Source organism: Theropithecus gelada, chromosome 6 (genome assembly GCF_003255815.1).
Source record: "Theropithecus gelada isolate Dixy chromosome 6, Tgel_1.0, whole genome shotgun sequence".
Classification (NCBI taxonomy): domain Eukaryota; kingdom Metazoa; phylum Chordata; class Mammalia; order Primates; family Cercopithecidae; genus Theropithecus; species Theropithecus gelada.
Window position 1 is genome coordinate 5,147,001 of NC_037673.1, and position 15,719 is coordinate 5,162,719.

Here is a 15,719-nt window from a genome sequence, read left to right on the forward strand (position 1 = left end):
TCTCTCCAAAATCATTTAGAAATAGTGTTGCTGTATATTCATGAATGCTCTTGGGCAGTCAGAAGACAATTCTTGGCCTTATAGTCACCATTTGTTCAATAGCCATTTAATGAGCTCAGTTGTGGAGTTAGCATCTGGTCAGCTGTTTTTTAGCAGTGGGAAAAAGATGTGTGTAATTGATCCTTCCATGTCTTGCAGTGGTGACACCTTGATTTAAATATTTCCTGTAAAAACATAAAGTTTCTCTCATAAAAGTTAACGTATGTATTCCTTTAGGGAGTCCCTGAAATTTAGCTTCATATTTGATGTCAGGACAGATTCAGCTGTTCAGCTTTGGCAATAACTTGAGGCCTGCTTCAATATTGTTTCTGTCATACCTGAACTTACATGTCATCACCAGTTATTTATTTATTTGTGTTGGTACCATCTGTACTAGTTGATTCTCATGCTGCTATAAAGGACTGCCCGAGACTGGGTAATGTGTAAAGGAAAGAGATTTGACTCAAGAGTTCTGCATGGCTGGGAGGCCTCAGGAAACTTACAATCATGGCAGAAGGGGAAGCAAACACATCCTTCTTCACATGGTGGCAGGAGAGAGAAGTGTAGAGTGAAGTGCGGAAAAGCCCCTTATAAAACCATCAGCTCTCATGAGAACTCCCTCATTATCAGGAGAACAGCACGGTGGGGACTGCCCCCATGATCTAATCACCTCCCACAAAGTTCCACCCCAGCACCTGGGGATCACAACTCGGTTTACAATTCAAGATGAGATTTTGGTTGGGGACACAGCCAGACCATATCATCATCATTTCTAATTTGTGTGAAAATCGTAAAATTAAGAGATATCCTTTAGATTTATTTTTAGTATCTGAATTTTTACATTAAAAAATAAAGGTCATTGGAAATCTCACGTGCCTTATTTGTTAAAACCATCAGTCCATTTACCTATACATGCATATTATGGCAGGAATAATACCTTCAATTGTTAGTAAAGGTGTATGGAAACAATTATTACAACTTTTAGATAGCTAAATAGGGAAATAGATGGGCAGTTCCAGTATTAGGAGAGTATGTGTTGATTATATCATTCTTGGAAAAAATACGCACACTCTTTGAGGTAACTTACACATGAAACCTAGCAGAGAAATAATTGTTTGACTTTTCTAGAGTTTTACCAGAAATATTTTTAAACAGAAATTATGAGAATTCTTTTTTAATGGATAAAACTTTTAATTATTCCTGGATTTCAGAGGTTCATTCTGTGATACGATATTTGGCTTCATTGTCAGCTACAGATAGATACATAACTTCAAAAAAAGTTTCACATTTGCTCCATATGCATTTGTTGTACCTCAAATATGCAGTTGTTTGCTCTGCAACTTGAAGTACCAATGTCATAGATTTAACATGGCTTTTAAAGATATAATTTGGTTCCTTTTGCTACTAAAGTAGCAGTACATTTTCCCATTTTTTTCAAGGTAGGAAAGTTATTTCTTCAATAACTGCACTATGATAATTCAGTATTTCAGCTCTTTTGTGTAATTCTTACTACTTTATTATCACCTCTTTCTAAATGGCAAGAAATGTATTTTATTTCATCAGGTATTTTTTTAAATTTTCCTGTTTTGAAAAGATTACTGTAATTTAGGATGAATAAAATATAGTTCTTGACCTTCAGAAACCTTTAGAACCTTACATTCTAATAGAGTAGGATGCAGACATGTTTTTATGAACATACATGTGCTATATTGTGATATAAATACAGGAATTCCTAGGAGATGAAACAAAAAGGAATTGTTTTTTGCTATCTTAGAATATTTTACTGGCTTTATGAGATGGTAAAATAAGGTTATCAAATTACATAAATTGTAAAAAATGAGAGTTTATGTAGATTTTATGATCTGTTTTCTAATTAAAAAGTATGGTTATGTATGGTTTTTGTAAGCACATAACTTTTTGCTGAAATTATTCTCTGCACTATTTGAAAAATGAAGGACAGGTTTGGGGATTCCGCTATATAGAGAAATCATGGTATTTTCTGTTAGTTGCATATTGCTTTGTCTTTATTCTTTTAATTCTAATCATACATTTATTCACAGAACTCTGTTTAGAGAAACATATTTTTACTTTTGATACATGTTATTATGGTAAATGGAAGTAACTCAGTAAGATGACTTACCGCTGTGTTATAGATCGCATTTTGAATATAGTTTTCTAGTATTTATGATCTTGCCTGTATATATGTTGAACACAAATTATTAAAAATAATTGTAAAATGAGTTTTATCTCCAGACAAGAATCAGAAGATAAAATTCTCAGAGTTTTCTTTAATAAGTTTTACAGCTGCAGTTTGCAAGAAGGTGAGCCAACCTGTTTTCATCGTTTATGATACCACTTATTTGAGTAGTTCATCTGAGATAGACATTTATTAGAGCAGATTTTTAAGCAGCTTTGAGCAAAATGTACATCGGATGGACTCATAATGTAGAATGCTGCTTTGATGCTCACAATAAAAGAAGACTTGAGTTTTCCTACTATTACATTTTTCAAATGAATTTGTTCTAAGGTCTTAAATTACAACTTGGTGCTTCACTTTTCAGTAACTTTTACTGACTGCGTTGCCATTGAAGTGAAGCTTATTGCTGTCAAATTAACTGTTGTTTACCTGGTTCGCACTATTTAATGTGGTTGTTTATCTTCTGTTACTTGAAACAATTGAAAATAGGCCTACACAAAATTTTGGTAATGTTTCATTCTCTGCTTGGATTCATCACCCAGTAGAAGATGAAACGTGGTTATAAACTAAGACATAAAATTGCCTGTCACTTAAGTTGAATATAGGGGTATTAACTCAAGACTCAAGATTGGAATGGCCAGACTCTCAGCCAGGTTGTTTGGGTGATTTTACTGTAAAGTATTCTTAAGCAAATTAAGAATCTATTTTACTTGTTTCTCACAGGGCTTTTTGGTAGACTTTTATCAAAAATAGATTACTAGGCTGGACGCAGTAGCTCATGCCCATAATCCTACCCCTTTGGGAGGCCAAATTATAAGAATAGTAATAGTACTATTTAATAGTATATATTAAATAGTAAATAGTACTATTTAATAGTAAAATTTTTATACTATTAATTTTTTTTTAATTAGCCAGGTGTGGTGGCCCTCAAATAGTAAATAGTACTACTTAATGGTAAAATTTTTTTACTATTAAAAAAATTTTTTTTTTAATTAGCCAGGTGTGGTGGCACATACCTGTAGTCCCAGCTACTTCAGAGGCTGAGGCAGGAATATCATTTAAGCCTGGGAGGTCGAGGCTGCAGTGAGCCGTGTATGTATGTACATACTATAGTACATACTATATAGTACATACTGTATACTAATATAGTACATACTAATAGTACATACTATACTCCAGCCATTATATTCCAGCCCAGGCAACAGAGTGAGACCCTGACTAACAAAAAGAAAAGAAAAAAAAAATACTATGCCTAAGAAATAAAGGCAATGTGAAGATCATGTTGGTGTAGAGAGGAGTGCATTTAAAAAGATTTTTTCATCCTTTTTTCTTGTTCCAAGTTAGAAATCTGAAATTATAAGCACATATATTTAATAATTCCTTATAGATACTTTTCTGTAATAATGTTAATTCATTGTCTTTAGAGAGAATAGTACTCTGCATCACCAAGTGGAAGAGATGCTTCAAAAAATTTCTCCCCTGCAGAAATGTCAGGAAGAGCTGGGATCTTTAAAAGCAGAGCTAGAAGAGAAAAAGGTACCAATAATGATTTTCTGTAAAGATTTATGGTCAATGAATTAGGATCGGCTTATTCAGTGTAATTGGGACAAGGGGGCTTTGATGTGTTCAAGGAGAAAAAGGCTAGTCAGGAGTCAGTGTGTTACCAGCTTTAGAGAACACTGAACTAACTGCTTAGTAGCTTAGTCTTTATAGTGATTATTAGCTCTGCAATACTGTGTTAGTTGCTTATGCTTTTTGAGAGGTTCATCAGAGGACACTTCTAGCTGTGAATTTGTGTGGTTTTATGTGTTCTGCATTAATTGATTTGTATACCTTTGTTTTTTGCTTAAATGTAAAATAACATGCAAAAATTCAAACTTGAAATGTAGAGGAATTGTTGTATATAAGAGAGAGGGAGCCCAAGATAATTTTATTTCTTAAGTAGCTCTGGCCTAGCTCTGGAGAGCCCAGTGGTGAATGAAGTGTGTAGGGCTTCTGCTGTGGTATGAATTAAGGTGTCCTTTAAAGAACCTACTCTCATAATTCATAAACTAGTCAGTATTTTAAGCAACGTCTGTATACTTCTGTAACCTTAACAGCTTTGCTTGGTCCTTTTTAAAAAAATCTCTTACTTCTTTTTTTTGACAATCATGTGTAGTCTCTTGTGGTTTGTCATTGTGAGAGGTACACAAAAATGAGTCTTTCAATAATGCTTTTATAAGTAAGCTTCAGGGTAGGGGTTACTTCTTTGAGGGCGTATTTGATTTCTTTGGGTGATACTTATTAAGCTGAGATGGAGCATTGGGAGAAGATGCCCACTTCGGAAACAAAAATCTGATACATATATCCTTTCATGGACACTCTTCTTCTTTTCAAAGTCAGGTTGCAGTAAAACAGTTTGTTAAAAATGCTATAAACTCACTTTTCTATGTAAATTGTTGTTTACTCCCTACACAAATCTTAGAATTCATAGGTTTTACAGATAAAAACATTAAAGTCCATAGATTTAAGTGGCATGAGCCAAGTAGCAGCCACCTGGAATGATCGTCACTTCTTAACCTCTTCTCTCTAGGCACTTCTCACAGTGGTGTTGGTACCTCTAGAGAGTGTTCCTCAAATTGTGCTATTTTAATGGTGACATGTAGCTGTCTGAGGTCTTATGTGCTTTAATAGTACATACTTATTTTTCTCTTTATATAGAAATTCTTACTATATGTGTAACTATGCTGTCAAAGTTAAACAGAAACAATCACAGTGTTCAATGATCTCTATTCTGGTTATATAATCTTTTCAGCCTTATTTGAAAAGAAGCATGAACATTGGAGTCAGACCTTAATAATAACCCTCATTAGTCGTTCAGTCACTGTCTTTGGAAGAATAAGTCAGCCTGTCAAACCCTCAGATTCCTCGTTTGTAAAAAAGGAATAATGAAGCTGTTGAGATTAAAGAAATCTCTGAGAGCTGTTGAGATTGAAGAAATGTATACATATCATACCCCACTAGAACTCTCAATAGCAGTGTCTTTACCATTTTATAGTAGCTGTCAGGGTGTATGTATCAGTATTCACACATTTTCCCCAGCTATCTTTAAGTATAATTATTTGTTTTATATTTTTCTGTAGCAATACCATTAGCTAAATTTATTATGCTCTAATGTTTCTTCAGGATAATATTGAATTTTAATTAGTTGAGGCAAAAATATTAGCTGTTTGATATTTAAACCAATTATGAAGATTTAGAATTACAATAAAATTAGTATATTGTTTTTAAGTGTTATACCTTTTGATTGTATTGTTAGTCATATGTCATCTGTTAAGAATCTGGTTACCTCTATTAAAATATTCAGTGAATTGTACTTTGGTTTTCTGCCTGATATCTGTTTATTTGGTTAATAGCTTATCAGAGTCAAAGCAAGTTATGACCAATGGTCAGTGACTTTCATTTTGACAATATCTGTTTTTTTTTTTTTTAAGAGTTCTTTAAAGTTGTATCAGGAAACTCATCAGGAATATGCTCGTGTAAAGGAAGAATGCTTGAAGAGTGATGCTCAGTAAGTAGTTATTAAATTACTACAGAAATAGGGTTTCATTTTTGAAAATACATAATTCTTACGTCAATAGTGTTTTTTTTTTTTTTTTTTAACAGTCTTTGGATTTCTTGGCCATAATTAGCTGCATGGTCTTGAACTAGTTAGTCTCTCAACCTTGGTTTCCACATGTGTAAACGGGAAGTTATATCTACTTTGAAGGGTCATAAGGAACATTAAATAAATAGTCATATGTTAAAGGGCTGCACAAAGAAAGAACTCCATAAAGGTGTTTGTCTCTATGTATATGCATTATAGATGCATGCACATGTGTCTGTGTGTGTCTAAAGGTGTTTATGTATATAATGCATTGTATATGCATTCACAACGTGTCTGTGTGTCAGAACATAGTGACCCACCCCTTGCTTTGTACCAGTGCTTTAACCGATAGCATGTGGAATGGGTGTCTTTGTTCATAAAAAGGGCTGTTCAAAAACATCCCATTGATCGTTGAGGTTCATACTGTAGTCAGGTTTATTCACAACAAATGTGAGCTATACATAAAGCAATTGAATGTAGATGTAACGAAGCAGTGACTCTAGAGAGTTACCCACCTTCTCGGAGTCTCAGAAATCCATCTTAAAACAAGTGCAGCTCTCCAGCCACTGCTTCCCATACAGTGGTGCTGTGACCACTGTTAACACCATGCATGCTCCTGAAGAGTAACCTTAACTCATTAGACTCTGGACTGACTCTTAGAGAACACTTAGACACTTCAGCTAGGCTCATGAATGTTGTCACTGCGGTTCAGGAAAGGTCCCAGATGTACTCATGGCAGAAACTTGACAGGCCCATGGCATGTGTTTCTGGTGGAAAGGACAGAAGTTTTTAATCCACTGTAAAGATATTTCACACTAAATAGTATATTATTCTTTCTTAGGATACTAGTTCAGACTGAAAATTTGTTGTACAAATATTAGTAATTTAAAAAATATGTGCCACAAATTATAAGAGCGTATTTTTTCCTCTTCCACTGTTTCTTGGCATTTAACTTACACAATTTCATTATTAGGAAGAAGAAACTAGAAGCCAAAGTGAAGAGGCTGCAAGGTAAGTGGCACTATTGTTACCTGAAGTTTTCGGTCAGTACAAAAAATCATTGGTAACTGTATGAGAAGGTACTTCTTGATCAAATAGTTGAATTGTTGTGGTTTTGGATGGTACATCCATGGATGACTGCATCAAGGGGTCTGTTACAGAGAAGTGTGAATACTACTCTCAATTACCATATCGTAACGTAGAGATGGAATGTGGCAAACCTCTGAAATGTTACTGCACTCAAAATAATAGCAGGCCATACTTTTGCTACAAAAAGCAGTAATTAATGAAAATTTAATTTGGAAAGTTGAATCTCATAGGGCTTTTTCATTTTTTCTTAATGAAATAAGTGCCTGGTAGAAAGGGTGGCTACTTTTAGTACCAAGAAACTGGTGTGTTTAGATAGTTATAACACACATACAGAGATTTCCATGACATTTTGTACATTAGGGATTGTCCGGTTTGTACCTGATCCTCTCCCATGCCCTGCCCTTCCCTCTTGTTGGTTCTAGCCTACAGTGAGTAGGTACGAATGCAGAGGGACTATGTGAGAATCTAAGTGCTGACATTTCAGCTAATAACCTTTCAGGAATTGGTAGGAATTGAACTCAAGATCTTTTTATTTGCTTTTTCCTCCCTTCATTGTGTGGTTAGGACACAGACCTAATACCAAGTAGAGACAAAGGGGCTTTGCCAGATGGGGCATCTTAGCTGCTGTGGGTTTCTGACCCATTGCCTTGCTAGTGCTCTACTTCAGAGATGATTTATTTTCATTTAGGGTGTGAAGTAAGAATTTGAATTTAGTTGCATCAGGGCACATATAATAATAGTTGCTGAAAGTATTTCTAGTCACTAATTTATCTTGATTGAACCAAATTTTTTGGACTTAAACTCTATGAATATTTTGGTAACAATTTTTCCTCTGATTTGATTATTGCACTAACATTGACAGTTTGGCAGTATGAATGATATTTTGTGTTCTAAGTGTTGACATCTCTTGTAAGAATGTGGAGATAAGTGTCTATTGTATTTAAACAATTTTTTTTCTTAAATTTTTAAACTTTTTAAATTTTTTATTTATTTTATTTTATTTTTTGAGATAGGGTCTCCCTCTGTCGCCCAGGCTGGACAGGTGGTGCGATCGTCCAGGTGGTGCGATCTCGGCTTACTGCAACCTCTGCCTTCCGGGTTTAAGAGTTTCTCCCACCTCAGCCTCCTGAGCATCTGGGATTACAGGCACGCACCACCAAACCTAGCTAATTTTTGTATTTTTTGGTACAGATGGGCTTTCACCATGTTGGCCAGACTGGTCTTGAACTCCTGACTTCAAGGGATCTGCCCGCCTCAGCTTCCCAAAGTGCTGGGATTACATGTGTGAACCACTGCACCCAGCCACATTTTTTATTTAAAAAGAAATTTTTTTTGAGACGAAATCTCGCTCTGTCTCCTAGACTGGAGTGCAGTGGGGTGATCTCGGCTCTCTATAACCTCTGCCTCCTGGGTTCAAGCGATTCTCCTGCCTCCGCCTCCTGAGTAGCTAGGCCTATGGGGCATGTGCCACCACATCCGGCTAATTTTTTTATATTTGTGGTAGACATGGGGTTTCACCATGTTGAGCCAACGTGCCTGGCCCACTTCTTGTGGTTTTTAGAGACAGGTCTCACTGTTGCCTAGACTGGAGTGCAGTGGCAAAATCATAGCTCACTGTAGTTCTGCCTTAAAGCGATCCTCCAGCCTCAGCCTCCAGAGTGATGGGACTGTAAGTGTGTGCTACCACACCTGGCTAATTTTAAAATTTTTTGTAGAGATAGGGTTGCCCAGGCTGGTCTTGAACTCCTTGGCTTGAGTGCTTCTCCTGCCTCAGCCTCCCAAAGTGCTGATATTACAGGCGTGAGCCACTGTGCTCAGCCAAGGAAATTATTATTATTTTTCTGGGACAGGGTCTCACTCTGTCACCTAAGCCGGAGTACAGTGGCACAGTCATGGCTTACTGTAGTCTCAGCCTTCCAGACTCAGGTGATTATTCCATCTCCTGAGTAGCTGGGAACTACAGGTGTGCACCACCACATCCGACTAATTTTTTGTAGAGACAGAGTTTCACTGTGTTGCCCAGGCTGGTCTTGAACTCCTGGGCTCCAGAGACCTGCTCAGCCTCCCAAAGAGCTGGTATCATAGTTGTGAGCCACTGCAAGGAAATGTTTTTAAAGAAATCTGAAGTGCCAATAAGACTATATATGCAGGTTTTAGAACGGGCTTTCTGTGAAGCAAAATGTCACCTTTATTTTTCATGTATAATATTTTTTTCTAGTAAAAATTATCAATGTGACTTAATAAAGATTACTGAGTAAAAATACCCATACTTGTTAGAGGAGTCAGGAGAGGATTGTTAGTGAAGTGTTTCATGGGATTTTAGTTAGTAATTGTATATGAGCGTATTTATGTAAAGTCAATACTGGTCAGATTCTTAATAGTATGTCTGGACCATTTGAGGCTTCAGAACCAGAAGTCAGAATGAAGGATTACCTAAAATAGATCTCTAATAAAGAGATCTATTACCTAAAAATGGATCTCTAATAAAGGTCCTAGGGATTATGTTTAGCTAACTTGTTGAAGGGAATTCCAGGGAAGAATAACCATATCTGTAATAAGCATTGAGAAGATCGCCTCTCCCCTCCCTAATAAAGACACTATATTCTGAGATAAAATCGCATTTCTAAAATTTCTAAGACTTCAGGGTTGCCAGTAATTGAAATGGGAGGGCAACTCCCTTTTATGCCTTGAATTCTTCCCTAACTGGGGATTGGGATTGCTGTGCCTGGTTTGGAAAGGATTCTTAAGGCCCATGCTAGTTCTGTGGTTTAAATGACAGTTAAAGAAAAAAGTGTATTGCATTCAGCCCCGATGATAAAATACTGAAGGAGCAATGGCTTTTTACAAAATTTATTTCAGAGTTTTAAGAAATGAGAAAAACTTGTAATAGATAAAATTTTGAGTATTTCATTAACCACGGTAGTAAAGTTAGTAAATTATTTTTCTCTCCCTGTTGCTTCATTGGACTTAAATAAAGAGGCTGCTGTCAAGCAAACTCAGGACTTCAAGCAACTGAGAAATGAAAAGAAAATACTTGAAAAGGAATTTAAGAAGACACAGGTACTAGATGAAAGCAGCGTACACACACCTTAAATATGTGGTTCCAGGGCCTCTGTAGTGTCTCTGTGTTGTAACTCACGTAGGAGTCAGACACGAGGCCCCCTGGCAAAAACAGTCCCAGCTGCCTGTTAAGTTGCACCTGTTTTACATTTGGTCTGGAATGGCTGCACTTCTTGTTCAGCATAAACACTATTAATGTTTTGTTTTCACAGGAAAGGCTTGACGAATTTTCTAAACAGAAAAATGAAAAGGGTGAGTATTCAGTTAATGCTTACATAAATTTCTTTTTGATATGTAGTATTTTATTAACCATTTTTTCTCCATGTTTTTAGAGTTGAGACATATCGGAACACAAATTTCAAGTGATTCATATGGAAGCATAGATAAAAGTGAGTATATTGCAACTTTTGTTTTAGTATTGTGTATTACTCTTAGTGGGTTGTGAGGCTGTGTTTTGCTCCTACATATAATTGTGAAAGTGCCAGGGCTTAGTAGATGTTTCGTTTTAGTAGAAGTCATGTATTACTGTGTCTTCATTAGATCCACATATAATCAGCTTATTGTCTTATAAAATAATACAGTGAATAAAAGAGTCAAAAATCAATATTGTTTGGGATAGGAAAACTAGTTGGAGATATAATATCTGCTCTTTTCGATTAATGAATACAGATTTTCTCTCTGGATTATAATTTATTAAATTTATTAAATTTCCTAGGTACCAATTATATAAGAAAATGTTAAAGTCAGGCAGGAAAACTGTAGAGTTCAAGCCTTATAGTATATTATATAGTAAAGCCCTATAGTATAGACAGAAAAGTTTAGGGAAGGCCCACAATTGCAAAGAAAAGTGGTGGTCATGGAACAAGGGAATGTAATACAAATGTGGACACACTGCATTGCTTAGTGCCACGTCTCATAGGTGAGAAGCATAACTCTAGAGGTGAGAAATGAGAATTTTCACTTCAGTCCTTCCATTTGTTGTGTGACTCTGCCATTTACTTTCCGTTTTTGTATTTTCATTTTCCTTTTAAAAATGGAAATAGGAATTTGAATTTCTGCTCTACCTCAGAGGTTTTTTGTGGGGATGCATTTAAAATGTTTAATTAGTAAATAATGGTATTTCATCTCACTAATGTGTAATTTTTTTCTCCAAGTGGAAACGATTAAAAACATTTAAATTGTGTGCAGGTATGTGGTGTCTCTTAGAAGTCACCTTTACCTTTTTTTCTTTAATTTTTTAAAAAATTCATAGTACAAGTTCATGTTTTCGTTGGTGTAAGGCTTTAACAGTTCCCGCCTTTCAGCTCCCTGGGCATTGATTGCTCACCTACCACTATCACTAGATATGATTCCATGAGCTTTTGACTAGATTCTTGTTCTCTTGTGTATGGAAAATGAGACTTTAAGTAATAATTATTGCTGAAAGAAATAGAAGACTTGACAACATTCGCTTTCCTGTTCAGTAGTCAGCGGTTGAATGGAATTATCTTCGTTTTTGGACTGACAGATTTGTTTACAGTTCAGCTCTTCCCCAGCCTTACTATCCAAAGCAGAACCCTTCCGTCCTCCCTCTGTAGCTGCTCTGTCCCTGCGTTCTGTTGTATTTGTTTCAAATCACTTACTACTACCTCAAGTAAAATTGTCTTACACTTTGTTTCTATCTACCCTCCTAATCAGGGCAGGGATAGTGTCTGTTGTGTATTTTACTTTTCCCAAATACATACAGTTTTTGGGAATCTGCTGGTTATTTAGCTGTGGACCTTGATGGGTTTATCCTTACTTCTTAAGTGTATTGTTAACACTAATACTTGACTTATGGAAAAGATTTGCAAAGCAAGCACCAGACTATTAGATTGACTTCACTTTATGAAAAAAGGCTGTCTGAGTGCCACTTTGCCTTTCTTTTCTTTCAAATTCCAACAAAAATTTTCGACCAGAAAAAACAAAAAACAAAAAAACAGAAACAGCAGCAGCTCCTGGATAGTTACAAAGATTACCATCAGTAGAAGAAATGAGGAAGATGCACAGCAGATAGTATCAATTGGTGATGAAACCCGCAATTGCAGAGAAAATAGCAGCTCTCACAAAGTAAGTTTTCATTGCAGAAGCTGCGAGTTTTCCCAAATCAGAGGTGGCAGGGAGTGGGAGAAGGAGCAGGACATTAGCATTTTGCCAGGTAATTGATTAAAGGGTGAAAAGAATGCCACCCTTCTGGTTTTCAAAAATTGTTTCTGGCCTTTGCTCATGAACTGTGGCCCCAGTTTAGTTTTCTAAAGTTTTAGCTATGACATTGGAGCTCCTCAGAGTGGGTGTGGATATCAGAAAATCGGGTAATTATGGCTGCTTTAAGGGCTAGCTCCTCCTATTCCCAGAAAATAAGGTGTTTATATACTCCATGTAAACCCTCACAACTGCATCCGCTTTCCACTGCTTCCTCTGCAAGGCAGGGTCCCACAGATTTATGAAATGAGAATCTACATTTACTGCTAAAGGAATAGCACTAAAAATGTAGGCTGAAGAAATATACTTTGTCTGCCAAAGATGTTCTGCCTAAACGCTTATCTAAAACTTAGAGAAAAAGCAGTGAGAAAAAAGAGAAAAGCAACAGATGCGAGAAGACTGAGAGAAACTCTTTAATTATGAATGAGAAGGAAGTGCTGAAAACTGATTGAATTTCCTTTAGAGAAAGTCTAAGAACATGTCCATAGGCTGCTGCTATGAAATTGAACCAGCTGTGGATCTTGAAAATTAAAAATCCAATTGCATAAATAAAATAAACCCAGTAGAAAGGTGGAAATACTGGATGGACAAATAAAATATCAATTAAGTTGATCCTAGAGACTGAATCCTAGGCAGTTGAGAACATCGTACAAAGGGACAAACAAATGAAAGATACTAGATAAAATAAGATTTGGAGGACAAAGCCAGATGTCTCAATATGCATCTGCTAGGACTTCTCAGAGGGGAGAACAGAACCATAAGGAGAGAAGGTGATCAAGACATGACAGAAGGAAACTTTCCTGAGCAGAAAACAAATGGAATATTCATATTCATAGGGGCCACCAAGTGTTGAGCATGATTTTTGTATGCAGTCTCCATCTCTGACACTTTCATAAGAAATACCTAAAATTAGATGAAACTGACTGAATATTAGAGGGATGGATAAAAATTTTCCAAGCAATGCTGACATTAAAGCAGTCATATAAGGCAAAAAAAAAAAAAATAAAAGCTTAGAAATGAATTTACATGATTGAAATGTTGATTAAAAGTATAGTTTGCCAAGAAGATACCGCTAGTATGTACCTAAGAGTGTGAAACGATGTCAAGCAATACTCTTGGAAATCTAGGGGGACTGGCCACATCTATTTTTGTCATGAGAGACTTCAATATGTTTTTTAGAAAGAGAGAGCAAAAGCAGACAAGGGATGGAATTGGAATCACAGTTCCAAGTGGATAATTTATATACAACTCTTTGTAAACCACACACCTGGAGTTCGTTAAGATACTTTTCAAACATGTATAAAAGTTGACTAGTAAGTAAACAACAAAAAATACCGACAATTTAATATGAGCTTTTAATAAAAATCCCCCTCCCCCTGCAAAAACAAAACCTGCAAAACTTACCTAGTAACTCAACTCACATAAACACACACAAAAAAACCTCTCTTGGGTAACAGAGAAGACTAGAACTGAAATACTAAACTGTTCTGAAAGTAAACAGTAGGGCAATCCTTCACTGTTCAAAGGAATCTGTTATGGCCTTACGTGATACATTGTCACTTTAGAAAATAAATACAGAGAATGAACTGTTTAAATGAAGGAAAAAAATGATGAAAATGCAAACTTAATGAAATAGGATACAAAGCAATTGATTTAGTAGAATTAAATCTGATAGCTGGTTCTTTGTAATGCTGATGAAACCAACATCTCTTTGGTAAACTTTGATTAAACAAACAAAAAAATAGCAGCACCAGGATTGAGAAAGCATTAAAACTACAGTAGAGAAATTTTTTAATTCACAAGTTCATATTCAGATGTGAAAATATAAGTAGAATGGTCCATTTTCTAGGAAAACATGCTCAAATTGATTCAGAACAATTGCTGCAAACTTAAAATAACCGGGAAGAAATTTTTAAGAATAGTTAAAGATCTAACAGCATAATAAATCCAGATAGTTTATAGGTGAGCTTTGTAAACATTAATTGAAAAACTAGTGTCTCTATTATTAATTTTTTTGTTTCAGAACTTAGAAAATAAGGAATGTTTCCATTTTATTCTCTTAGGCTAGCATAATGCTGTACCAAAAGCAGATAGCATGCACACATATTCTCAAGACTCAGGACTCTTCTGTTGTTAGTATAGCTGCAAAAATACTAAATAAAATTTTAAGAAATTAAATCCCACACAGAATTTAGAGTACAGACAAATTATGCTTGAAGATTTATCTCAGGAATACTACATCTGGGTCAGAGAATGTTGGGATCATCTCAATTCAGCACCTAGTCCCAATTTCAAAAAATTGATGAGGTACTAGAAAAAAAAATTTAACTTGACAAAGGTGGAACATTCAAAATATAGTTATTACTGTCAAAAACAAGGCAAGCATGCTTTTTGTTAGTTCCATTTTTTTTTTTTTCTTTGTACTGGAGGCCTGAACCAGTGCAACAGAATAAATGCAGAAGAGTGGGAGCTGTGAATACTAATAAAGGAAAGTAGAAATTGTCATTATTTCAGATGATATTACTAATGTAGAGAATTCAAAAGACTCAACTACAGTTGGAATTAGAAGTAATAGAGCTTGGTAAAGTGCTGGCATATACAATGAGCATATACATTGTTCCGTTATTAACCTGTTAGAAAAGGAATGGAATAAGAACAACCCATTCTCAAGTGGTACCTGAACCAGCAGATGTCTAAGAAAAGACCTGAAATCAGTATACAGTGTTTCTGAGGAAAACTGGAACATTCCTTAAAAGCATTAAGGAAGACCTGAGTACATAAACATTATGTTCCTGGATGAGAAGATACAAAGTATAAAGATGTAAAATTTCCCCAAATATATTTATAAATATACAGAAACATTCAAAGTCCCATAGAGGTTTTCTGTGGAAGAGGACAAGCAGATGGTTTATAGGGAAGAGTGTATGTTCAGAAGAATACAGTTTTTCAAAAGGAAAAAACAGAGTAAGGACTATGCTCTAACGGATATTCAGTAGCCTACCCTGATTAAAGAAGTGTGATATGGATACAGAAGATGACAAAGCAATGAAGTAGGAAAGAAATTTCATAAATGAATATGTAAATCCTTAAATATTCATACATGCCTTAGAGTTTGATAAAGGAAGAATTTTAAAGGATTAGAGGAAGTTGTGCAATTCACTAAGTATAAAGTTAACGCTGAAGATTTTTTTTCTGCTTTATTTAGGAGTAGAGTGCTTTCGTTTATTTTTTGGGGTCAGATTAGCAGTTGGAATGCTCAGTTAGAAAAGGCATAGCTCTGGATGATAGCCTCCATAAGAATGGAAAAGTAACTTTTTTTCTTTTTTTTTAAGGTTCCTTGTTTGCTGCTTTGGGTATACGTAATAAGCAGGGATCCTGGTCAGGTCATTTAAGCAAAGGGGATTACAGTGTTTGGAAGCAGGCTTTTGGGTAGGTTATATCACAATGTAGATAAGCTATTCGATCACAGAATTTTGGAACTGAAAAATG

At 35.6% G+C, this 15,719-nt stretch overlaps 1 protein-coding gene across 1 annotated transcript in view; it reads left to right on the forward strand.

Moving 5' to 3' along the window:
- ICE1 (interactor of little elongation complex ELL subunit 1) overlaps positions 1–15,719 on the forward strand; it is a 66,632-nt gene that overhangs the window by 13,806 nt on the left and 37,107 nt on the right. Inside the window, exons 4-10 of the mRNA XM_025388834.1 lie at positions 2,342–2,360; positions 3,661–3,772; positions 5,710–5,786; positions 6,835–6,872; positions 9,928–10,010; positions 10,223–10,262; positions 10,343–10,399. Of these exons, the coding sequence (XP_025244619.1) occupies positions 2,342–2,360; positions 3,661–3,772; positions 5,710–5,786; positions 6,835–6,872; positions 9,928–10,010; positions 10,223–10,262; positions 10,343–10,399 (426 nt within the window). The remainder of the gene's footprint in view (positions 1–2,341; positions 2,361–3,660; positions 3,773–5,709; positions 5,787–6,834; positions 6,873–9,927; positions 10,011–10,222; positions 10,263–10,342; positions 10,400–15,719) is intronic.